At 42.7% G+C, this 12189-nt stretch overlaps 1 protein-coding gene across 1 annotated transcript in view; it reads left to right on the top strand.

The window, feature by feature from the left end:
* PDSS2 (decaprenyl diphosphate synthase subunit 2) overlaps positions 1-3915 on the top strand; it is a 113388-nt gene extending 109473 nt beyond the window's left edge. The window contains exon 8 of the mRNA XM_066315212.1: positions 1170-3915. Coding sequence (XP_066171309.1) covers positions 1170-1328 — 159 coding nt within the window. The 3' untranslated portion in view covers positions 1329-3915. The remainder of the gene's footprint in view (positions 1-1169) is intronic.
* The last annotated feature ends 8274 nt before the right edge of the window (positions 3916-12189 follow it).

Below are 12189 nucleotides of genomic sequence, written 5' to 3'. Positions count from 1 at the left end.
AAACTGGATATGTGAGGTCATACTGATGTATTTTTTAAATAATTCGGGCACTGAGATGTGCATTGTTGAAAAACATGTCTTAGGAAGCCCTATATAGTTTGTTACTGTAGATGCCTGTAAACAAGAAAAGCCATTTTTTTAAAAAGCTGGTGATGTAAGACAGTTGTGAAAACCATGTGGGGCATGGTAAAGATCATGAAGTGCTGTAATGCTTTTAGAAAAATCAAATCCCAAAGATCCACCTGGCCTTTGCTCCCAGGCTCTGGCATGGGGCATCAGGCTGGAGTTGGTCTGGGAACATCTCTATTTTAGAGTAGAAAATACAATAGTGTTTCCTGGCAGTCTCACAATGCTGTTAAAAGAAAAAATACTGATTAAAAATAAAAACGCTTAGAGCTTCTGCTAAGTTCAGGTAAAATAACATGTTTTGTTTTGTCAATTTTGTTTGTATTATTTCATAGGAAACTTACCCTATCATTTACCCAGGTTTTTGAGGTGCCAAATCTTTTCAGCAACTTGCTGTCAAATGTTGGTTTTTCCATGAAAGTATTTTCTTTCTCATGATGTATCACCAAGCCTTTGTCAAATTCCGCAGCCTTACTGATAAGATGGAGTTTGCATGAATTCAGCATAATAGTTTGCCATTTTACTGACAAAATTTGCTTTTGTCCACTGTGACCAATGTAATCACATGGTCTATAAATAGAAACCCCTATTATAAAATGCAGTCATTCCAGCTGTGTCATCCTATGCGGGTTTCCAAAAGCAGGAGATGGAACGGGTGTTCATAAAATGCAGGTTTTCACTGCAGAAAACAGGAGTGTGAGCAAATGGCTGGTTTGCCAGTTCTGAACAAAAGCTCTCAGGCAATGGCTGAGGTATGAAGTGTTCAGATATAAAAAAAAATAATTTTCTTGTTTGTTTAAGTGTGCCCTTTGGAGACCCAGCAACTTTCAGGTGATGAAGTAACAGGTGGTGCAGTTTACATTACACACATTTTCACTGTAGTGGGGAGCTAAGCAGAGCAGCTGAGAGGATTTAAGGGCTTTGTCTGCTGCCTTTGGCTTTGCCTTTACCTCGAGAAGAGGCAGTAGAAGCCCTGTGCTCCCAGAGATAATTGTGCATGGCTGAAACGCTGCCCACACCGATGTGCCTGTGTTTTCCAACAGCTGCAGGAAGCAATCAAGGCTGGCAAAGGTGTGACATCTGCCATCGACCTCTGCCGCTGCCACGGAAACAGAGCACTGGCAGCCCTGGAGCGATTCCCTCCCTCGGAGGCCAGGGATGCCTTGGCCAACATTGTCTATGCCGTGACCAGGTTTCCCTGACCCGCCGCTCCTGGAGGAGCATCTCTCCCTCCACAGGTGGAAGCAGCCCGGCAGGGACACCAATGCTGCCTCACACCTCCCATCACCTCATCCCATCCCAGCAGAGGAAGGCGCGCTCGCTGCCGCCGCCACCAGCAAGAATCGGGCGAGGAAAGAAAAAAGGTCACAGACGCTTTTCGCTTGTCGTGCCAGAAGCGCACTTGAGGCTGCACCGGTAGAAATAATTAATGAGTCCCGTTTCCGTGACCTCAGCAAATGGACAGGAAATAAGTCAGTATTGATTGGGCACCAGCGGGGACGGCGCCAGGGCGGAGGCCGGTGGTTTTCCTGCCAGAGGGAGGGATAGAGGGAGAGAGGGATGGAAGGGTGTGAAGATCCAGGTGAAGAAACACGCTCCAACCTGCCCAGAGAGAGTGAGCTGCCGAAGCCGGGAATGAACATACCCTTATCCGAGGGGAAAGGCGGTTAGGGGGATTAATGGGGGAAAAATCCCTCTGTCTTCTTGCAGTTATGTCTCCTTCCATTCTTTTTATGTATTCAAATGTAAAATTACCCTGTGCCTAATGAGTTCTGTATTTGAGAAACTTGCTGAGAAAATGTGTCAAGCATGGTAAGTAGGAGCTTTAAAATATTTAATCAAATATTAATTTGGCTCTGTTAAGGGAACTGAGTGCCTGGAGTTTATACTGTGCCTATGTAAAATGTTACTCTGGGTCAAAGAATGAGGTTTTTCCAACTCTCTTGGGAGGGGAATATCCTTCCCTCAGATCCAGCAGTTTGTTTCAACAGTCTTACACAAAATAATTTCCTATGTTTGTGACACTTGTGTTAATTTAAGCCAAATAAATGTTAGTTTGTAAGGCTAGACATGAGCCTTTGGCAGAAAGGTAGCAGAAATGCTCCTCTGTGAGTAGTCACTGTGCTGAATAAAATGCAGAAAATATTGGAGAAGTTTTGAACCTCAGTGTGTTGGATTTTCAAGTCCAATTACAGACAGCTTCTAACGTGTATCAGAAGCCTGCAATTTGAGACTGTCTCTGTTTTGTTCATAGGAGATGATTTTTGTGGTTTGCACGCGTGCAATCTGAGAACGCCGTTGACAAGAAGGCTGAGTTTACATAAATGATCTAGATTGAGACTCAGCTACCTTTCTTCCTTCTGTGGTGTAATTACAGCCCAATCTGGAGACAGCTAGCACAGCAAACAGATTTCATTACATCCCTCACTCAAACACTAAGTGGAGTTATTTCTGTTAAATTCTCTCCTCCCTCCTTTTCCCCCTGTACGCCCTCCCCATCGCACAGCTTGTTTATCATAGATCAACGTGTTGCATTCCACCAAATGCAAAATATAAATAAAAACTCAATTCTCTAAAAATACACTGAAAATGCATCCTGTGTAATGTACAAAATAGTCTGTGTACATTCTGCCCACATTGTACCATGCTATTTTATGTATAATAAGCAACCTTGAGTCACAACCTTTGTTTAGAAGCAGCATCCAGAACTCAGGACTCTGTTCTAGAGAATGGCTTCAACAGCAGACTCCTTCTTACTTGCACTGCCCTGGCATTTTCTCTCTTCCCAAGAACTCTGGCACTTCTCCCTGAGTTACTGTTGTTATTGCAGCAGGAAGACTGAAGACAGAAGAGAAGCACTGAGAAGCATGGTTTATTCCAGGCAGTTACCCATGAAGTTCCCTGAAGTTCTCCTAATAAAAAATGTGCTTGAAAGAACTACCTAAGTTCAACCAGTCATATTTCAGCTTTCTTTGGCTCTTGTTTTTACATATAACAAAGCAAGAGCCATTAATCATCTTTTCTTTGTCTTACATCTGTGTTAATTGGTTCATAATGATTTAGGGCTGCAAAAAACTTGGATTGCTGGAGCTTTTCTGAGTCACTTCACCTCAGCTGTGTGAAAGAAATACCAAATATGCTGCAAAACTATATACACCTTGTTTATTTTTTCATGCAAGTACAAGTTCTTATTTGTACTTGTTACCAATAAAGGGGAATCACCAAAAATTAATTACTTTTTTTAATCACCAGAATGTTCTGATTGCTCTTTAATAATTCAACTTTAAAAAAACACCGAACAAACAATGTGAATTGTCCCTAATCAATATTATCAAGTAATCTTGTATTTAAGGTCCTTGCCTGTAATTCTTCAGAAATTTTTGTTGTCTTGTGTCCTCCAGGTAAACTACAAGCAAAGTATTGTACCCCTCTGTCATACTCCGGGTGAATTAGTCATTGTTGTGTACTAATGTACTTCTCACACCTCATATGGTTTCTGAGCAACGTGTAACCTTAGGGCTGTTCTGGTCTGGTCACAGTCTTATTTTTGTCTCCTTAGTTCCTCATCCCCACCTACCTCTAAAGCAGGTCAGAGAGAAGGAGGCCTGTGGTCTGAGGAAAGCATCCACACCATTTACTTCAGTCACCCAGCCATTTAACCAGACATTCTTGGTGGCTGCTTCTCTGAATTTATCACCAGTATGGAATTGCTGCACCATTCCACAGATGCACAGAATACAGGAGAAGGTCCCACCTGCTTTTTAAACCAAATTTAAAAAAAATAAAATATCCTGATCTACTGCATCCCACTTGTGATAGAGTTAATTTTTGTCGTAGTATCCTATACAGTCCCATGTTTTGGATGTGTAACTAAAGCAGCGTTGCTCACCCGCTGAGCTCAGCAGTGTTTGCCGGGTGCCAAGGCTTTCTCTGCTCCTCCCTCCAACACCCAGTGAGGAGCTGGCTGTGGGCAAGGGGCAGGAGGGGGCACAGCTGGGACAGCTGACCTCAGAGAGAGTCTGTGCTGTACAAGATGGTGCTCAGCAATAAAAACTGGGGATGGGGGATGTTCCAGGGGTCTGTTGCTTGGGGACTGGGCATCTATCGACTGCTAGTGATTGCTTTTTCCTTGCTTGTTTTTCCTGGTTTTGTTTCCATTGTTTCCCCTTTTATCTATAAAATGTCTTTAACTCAAGCCACAGATTTTCTCACTGTTGCCCTTCTCTGGGGTAGAGTGTGGAGACACTTCTCTCTCTGTTAATGGTTAGGGATTTTTAGAAGAATCTACTAAAATTGTATCTTTTACAGTATCATTATTGTATCAGTCTCCCACAATATTTTTGACCTTTAGGACTGTAGCCTCAAATTGTTCCAGGAACAGAAGTAGTTCAGTACAAAGCTCTTTCACTTCTGGTTTGAGAGTCTCCTTGCCCCCACTCATGCCCACTGAGCTGAAGCACCAGCAAATACCAAGGGGAAATAGGCCTCAATCATAAGGCACTTCAGTAGACTACCTTTATACTCTTCAGATCCCCATCACCTGCTTGTAAATAGTCTTTGAATGATTTTGTATTTACTTTTCGTAAAGAAGCAAGTCATGCAAAAAAAAAAAAAAAAAACCTTGTTTGCCTGCCTCTGGCCTCACACTGCCTCAGCTGGATGAAGAGCAATGTTCCTTCTCCCTGTTCCTCTGTGCTGGGCACAAGGGGTGGGATGTACTGCATTGAACTTGGTTGGGCATATATAACCCCAGATGTGCTTTGTCTCAGCCCGAAAAATACCTCTATGAGGGACTGTATCTATCCTTTGTCTGTACAGAACTAAAAAGCCACAGTACATCCCATGGTGGGGGGCACTGATTGAGCAGCTCTGAGGTGCTTGGCTGCTGTCCAACACCATTCTTTGTATCCAGGATGGGACACATAGGGCTTAGGATAATAAGATGTTTTACCAGAGTGTGCTAGAGGGAACCTTTTATGCTTGTTTAGCTATTGCTGGTGGTGATGTTGACTTACTCGCTCTCAGATGCGGGTTTATTTGTTCCCTTACCCACTCCTTGTCATGCTCAAGAGTAAACATGATGGTTTGGGATCTTGTTGAATGCTGGGTTTGTCTTCTGCAGTTTGCTGTGCAGTGTAGCACTTGGTTGTGTTTTCCCTTGGAGAACTATGATGAAAGCACTGGCCCTGAGCCTAATCTGGTGTTCGGGCTCTGTGTTGCTGCTGTCCCAGTACTTTGGGAACCATCTCGTGGAGATAATTAACAATTACACCTTTTCTTCTCTTTTTGTCTGAGAGACAGTTTGTGAAGGAAACAACAGCACCTTCCCCTTCACCTCCTGCAGGGTAGTTGCTTTCCACCTTGTTACAATGACTTCAGTATTTTGAAGACTCCTGGGTAATCAGAATGAGACACACATCAGTGTGTCTCAAGAATCTGTGTCCAGCTTTTCCTAGGATTAACTGATTATATAGGAATATCACACAGGGATGTGCCCTGAGGTTGTGTGATCGTGGGTGGCAAGGTATCCAGAACAGTTTTTACCTCTGATGATGTGGGACCTGACTGCCAAACAAGTGCAGGATCCTGAAAAAGTGACAGTACACTTGGGAAAAGGATGCCCTGGCTGTGCTAAAGGGATGCAACTTCTCTCACTGTGCTGGGCCTGGTCTAACTCTGCCAGGAACTCTTCAGCACCCTTAGAGGGCAGAGATGGTCTCTGTGTCTGAAGACACACAAAAAACACCATGGCTAAGCCAGACATCCACCTCTCACCTCTATCAGTTACACCTATAGTCACAAGGAAACAATGGAAGCAGAAGTCAATTGCCTCAGTCAGGGAGAAAGCTTCTCCCAAGAGGGAGCAGGAGGAGGATTTGGGCAGGCAGCCTGTTGTGCAGTAGAAGAGTCACAAGAACAGGAGGGGAAAGAGACAGAAATCATAAACAGGGCAGAAATCAACAATTCCTTATCCCTGAGTAAGCAGTAAGATACACATAAATATTATAGCCATCAACCTGGTGAGTTAATTATCAGCTGGCTGCTGCAGTGCTGTGCTACTGGAGCCAGCAGTCAGGAATTAGAGAGCAAGGAAGCCCAGCAGCTGGGATCCCTCACAAGGGAATAGGGTATCAACAAAGGCAAAACTCAGCAGCCTCTGGAGGCAGCTTTGTGTTGAGTGTGAAGAAGTATCCCATTGGAGAAGGTCTTGTAACCTTCTTGTAACAAGAGTGGGGAACACTGAGAGTATCCAATCTGTGAGGGAATTAGCAGTGGTAGAGATGATCTACAGCAGCCTAGATAACCAGGCACCTAAAGACTCGGATGAAATCCAGTGCCTATGGTCCATGCAGTGGAAGTTTGTATGGAGCACAGTCATCGTATGCCAGCACCTGGTGTTTGTGATTTGGCCAGGCATCAAGGCCCCAGCTGTGGGTAGATTTGCCAGTCTTCTCCAGCAATTCAAAGAGAATTTCTGTCTCACCCACCCCTGCAGGCCTGTGCCTCAGCTGGGGAGAGACTGTCCCAGCAGTTCCAGCTATTCAAACACCATGTGTCTCCCTCCTCTCCTCCCTGCCAGCCACCATCTAGGCTGACAAGGGGCTTGTTCTCTGCTCAGGGAGGAGGGTACCATGTGCACATTTGTGTGCCACCCTGTGGTTCTGTCTGCATTACCGTGAGGAGAGCACAGGGCAGTGGGATGCCTCAAATGGAGAAGCTGGGGTATGTGAATTGTGAGGAATTTGGTGGCCAAAAAGGGCCCATACAGGAGAATTACCACTCTGGTTGCTATTGAGCAGTTCCCCAGACAGTGCAGAAGGACTGATAACTGCCTTTGACCCCAGTGTGGAACTTCTGGTTAGCAGAAAAAGGATCAGGGAATGAATATACTGTCCAGGAATTGAGGGCCCTTGCCTCTGGCCAGGAGAAGGAAAGGGATTTCCAGGCTGATTTAAATAACTGCATGGCCTGGCACATCTGATCAGCTGGCTATGCTTCTCTTAATGTAACCCTCCATGTGCCTTGCCTTATTGGCAAGAAAGAACATACACATGGCCTGTATTTGACTTAGTGTTGAACTTGACAGAAGTAGCTAAAAGATTGAAAAGCTCTTTTTGGCTTAATGGAAACATTAAGGAAGCATTCTCTGCAGCTGCTGGGGAGTGCTTTTTGCCCCAAGCGGTGCTAAGGATGCCAGACCAGTGTTCTCAGGGGTACACCTGCTGGTGAGATCTCCCCGTGGCTTTTTCTTCTGAGCAGTATTTGAATTTTCATCAGCACAAGAGGCTAACTCAGGCAACTGTGCCATGCTGCAGGTTTGTCAAGGAAGTGGCTTCTGGGTCAGAGCACTGGCTGTCACTACTCTTGTCAGCTACTTCAATCTCACAGAAGAGTGAGGCATCAAACTTTTTTATTCTTTGTAGTCTTCAAAGTCTTTTACCGGTACAGTGTCTTACAAAAAATAAAGAGCTAAGACTTTTCAGTCTCTCAAAGCAGTTCAAAGGAGAGAATATTTCCAGTTTTGAAAGTCATCTGTTCTGACGGTCTTTGAATTCAATTATCCTCTTTTTTTTCACCTTTTGGAAACCAATCCCTCAAATGCATTAATTATTTACGTAATTAGCATTCACGTGTTTCTCTTTTAGCCTAAGCCCCGTTTTCTAAAGCTAAGAGAAAGTGGCCATTAAGCTGAAATTCTTACAGCAAATGCCTTTAAAATAAACAAAAAGATCAAGTACAGAGCTTCCTCTGACCTGTGAAGGGAAGAAGAGGGTGACAAGCAAATTGGCATCGATACACCAAAGCCTCGTGCAGTCACCTTTGTCCAGCCCTTCATGCACTCGCACTTGTGCGTGACTCTGCCCGCAGCTCCCGGCGTTGCTGCCGTATTCCCCAGCCCCCGACGGCAGCCGCAGAATGCTCGGGCTCCCCCCTGTGTAGGAGATTCCTTCTCTGCAGTGCGTGAAGTTGACTTAAATTCATGCCTATTTGCAAAATGCTTTAGTCAGTGTGCATCGCTTGAGGAAAGGCAACCTCTTTCTCCAAAACAGAAAGAGCAACAAGACGGTTTCCCGACTAAACTGGAAGGCGGAGTTCTACCGACTTCACGTGGTGAAATTGCATGTCTGTCCGCAGGTGAAAAGAAGGATCACATCATACAAGAACATTTCTCTTGGCTAATAGTGACAGGCAGGTGTCCCACTAATAACTAAAACTGTAGTTCTCAGATCTATCTGGTTTTAAAGAAATTTCTATATTAAATTCCATTTGAGGCATATTTTGATATATTGTGTAGGAGAACTGAAATTTTGCAGCAACATTATTAAAATATCTTACTTTGACAATTCCTTCTTTACCCAATTCTACTTTGTCTTCCTCCCTTCACCCCTTGCCCCAAATATCAAAGACACAAAATACTCTATTATTAGAACAGTGCTCATCATTTTTAGTTTTAAAATCGTACACAAAAGTATTTTGCTTGCAACTTAAAACTAGACTTTTCTATGCCTTTAATGACTACAGCAAATGACTGGCCTCAATTGTAAGGTTCAAATCTTAGCAGTTACTAAATGTCAAATTATGGAAATTAAATGTTATGCAGAAGCCATCAGAAAAATTTCATCAAGTACCAATATATTAGATAATTTTTTCCCCCGGAAAAAAAATATGAATCCTTATTTTAAAAAGCTTTACTCTCTGCAGAGGAGCGTGATGGTTTTTCTATGTGACCAGCTTATCCAAAACAGTGTGGTTAGGAAATGAGGCATTTTTCCCTCTTGGCTAGTTTTGATGAAAGCTCTCCAAGTTGCACATTGTGTCTGAACATTTCTTCATTCATAGCATGTGCCCATCGAAAACTGTTTTCTGTTTGCAGCATTTCAGCTGCACTATTTATAAGCTCGTTGAACAATGCTACTAGAGGCTGTAAAAGGTGTGTATTTCATATGCAAATCACTAGCAATAATTTTCTACAATTACACTTAGTTGCTTGCATCATTATTTTCATAAAAATGCATTTAGCGGGAGAACATTACAGAAAAAATGCCTGTATTAGTAAGATTTATTTTTAATCAAGCAATTTTATTTATATCTAAAGTACAAAAACTGTGAATGTCCCTACCTCTGCTCATATTATGTAAGACCACAAGCAAATACACATGGCTTTTAGATGGAATATGCTGAGATATCTTTGCAGAAAAATAAACAGGATTTGAACATCTAGTGTTTCTTAAAGATGACTGCTGCTGCTAAAAGTGGATACATTGCTAATGATTAGAAGTATTTCTTACATAAGCTTCTATGAAAAGTAATTGCTTTCAATCCCATTCTGTTGTAGTAATAACCACTAAGCAGGTGGGATTTTCCTTCTTGTAAACCAAGGTCCCCCCCGCCTACAGTTTTTATTAAAAATTCAGTCCAGATTGAATTTTCACCAATATCAAAGGGGAATAAAATGCATTCACCTTTTAAATTCATGACTTTTCTCTAAGGTACTACTGTAGGGTATGACTAGGTTATACTGGATGGGTTATAACTTGGTGGATGAGGGGATCAAGCAGCTGCGAGCCAGAGATCCATGTTACTGCAAATGCAGAGGGGAAGATTCCTAGCCACCCAAAGAGCAAGGTTCGGGAGTAGCTTCCCAACAGTAGTGAGGGTAAAGACCAAGAAGGGAGGATCCTTAGCTGCTTGTAAGACAGTGCCTTTTTTTTCTGAAAAGGACTGTAAAACACGGTGGCCATGACAGAAGCAGCTGGACCTCGAGAAACCTAGAAAGGCTGTTTCAGTTTCAGAACCTGAAACAAAGAGGATTCCTACAATCTGAATATTGCTATTTTTATTTAAGAAAAACAGATGTTTACGGCCAAAAAAAACCCAAACAAAAGTGTCTTTGGAAGAAAGGACTTTCCAGGCTGTATTTACCTCTTCTGGATGTAAAACAAAACTTGGCCAACAGACGTTTATGGGATGAATGTTTGATCGTTCAGAGTTAGTTATGGTGTCGATAATAGGATGACTGTGCATTAAGTGGGCATTACTTCTTTTTAAATGCAAAGCTGTGAAATAGCACACCATGGCGCAGTTCTTGGCTGAGCTAACACAGAGTAAAGAGAACTGCAATTTCATTTCCAAGAGATTAAAAGAGGCTTATGCTTCCCAGAGTGAAGTTGCTCAGATTTGTCAGTTTTTAAACAGTTACGGATGCAACTGATGTCTAAGTAAACTGCTGCAGCACAGAAGAATTTAGGTTGCATACTGGGTTGAGTTACTCTGTTCTTGAAGTTCCTTTACATTTCTGTTCTACTCTTCCACTTTGGCTTCGATCTGATTTTTATTTTAAGCTTTTATATAAAATTCTTCTTCCTTTAGTGCTCAAGTGTTATATATCTGCTATCTTGCCAGTACACTGGTGCTACTTCAGGCTAGAAAAGGGTTTTCTTATAATGAGTGTTCATTTTTATGAAACTTTTTCTCTGCGAGGTAAACTCTTAAGATTTCCAACCCACACGCAGTTGGAGATGAACCAACTTGTTTTTAAAATCCAAAATTGCCATTTATATTCTCTATTTTGATATCCTTGATTCAGCAAGCAACACAATTACATACACATCTTGCCCATCTCTGTGAAGTCTAACTAAACTGCAAATTTTGAAGTTTCCAGTGGCATCTGTCATTGTAGCTAAGAACAAGAAGCAGTGTTCCTATAAAATTAAATTAAAAACAAAAAAAACAAACAAACAAACAAAAAAAAAAAAAAAAAAAAAAAAAAAAAAAACAAAACAAAAAACCACCCAAACCAGAGTATCATGTGACAATTCTGTTTCTTGAGGGAAAAAAAGGCAATTATATTAACTGGCACTCTAAACCAGTGTTTCCCAACTAGTGTAGTATTTTGCTGGCAGAACCCTCCAACACTGCTTGCAGCCACAGGAAGTTTAAAAATATAAATAAAGTTCAGATGTCTGCCACTGTTCATCTTTGCCTGGGTTTCAGCAATGTATGGATATTGCCCGCAGCATGCTACTTGTTCAGTATTGTCGCCTGTGGGCCAACAGAGGCTCCAGATACTCCTGTGCAATGTGTCCATACACGTCCTTTCAGTTGGACTGGCTGTCCAGAAGAGCATGGAGGTGTGCAAAGTTTGTTATCAAGTTGCTTTATTTGCCATTAAGTATTTTAGTTTTAAAAACTTTGAATTGCAGAACATATTTTACTGCAAATCAGACGAGTTAGTTGGACTGATTTTTTTAATGATGCCTTTCAGACCCTTTTAATTCAAGGCAGAAGATTTTGGAACTTGCTTTTTATTTTATTTTATTTTATTTTATTTTATTTTATTTTCTCCTTCCCCTAATTCATTCAGTCTCTTTGAAGTTTATTTATATCAAATGCATGCCTAAATAATTTAAGGTGAATTCCAAGCTGCCTGACTTAAGTATCGTCCCGATTTGGGTGAGTCAGTGCCTGAGTCCTGACACCGCCGGAGCTCCGAGTCCAGCCGGACACCCGCGGACCCTCTAGAGGGCAATCCTGCCCGTTCCATCCGCCCAGCTGAGCCCGGAGGAACCCGCAGTAAATATGAGACTCCACCCACCCGGCTGTCCCCAGGGACAAGCACCCTTCCAGCAAAGGCTGGAACCACGTTCAGGTTAAGAAATTGCAGTGTTCGAGAAAACAGGCGCTGGGCTCTGGGCTGCCTTGCAGGAGAGGCACCTCCCCTGCCGGCTGCACACAGTGTGGCCAGCAACACAGGAATCCCTGAAAGTCAGCCCAAGAGCAGCAGAAAGAAGTCTGGTGACCGGTGTGGGCTCGTCTTTTTGCACAAGGGGCTTGTTTTCCGATTGGAGTCTTAACATAAAATGAATGTAAGTTTAAAGGAACTAGCTCCACACCTCACTGTTTCTCATCTCCTTTCCTTCCGGGCTCCGTGACTCCTGTGTCTGGCTGCAAGGTGGCCTACTTTCAAGATGTGGTGAAGTGATAGACGATGTACTAATACCATAGCAATACTTTTTACAGAATGAAACCGCCAAAATTAGTTCCTGCTGGAAGTGCTTTTGA

This window comes from Sylvia atricapilla, chromosome 3 (genome assembly GCF_009819655.1).
Source record: "Sylvia atricapilla isolate bSylAtr1 chromosome 3, bSylAtr1.pri, whole genome shotgun sequence".
Taxonomy (NCBI): domain Eukaryota; kingdom Metazoa; phylum Chordata; class Aves; order Passeriformes; family Sylviidae; genus Sylvia; species Sylvia atricapilla.
Note: the sequence above shows the minus strand (reverse complement) of the source record. Positions and strands in the feature narration are given on the sequence as shown.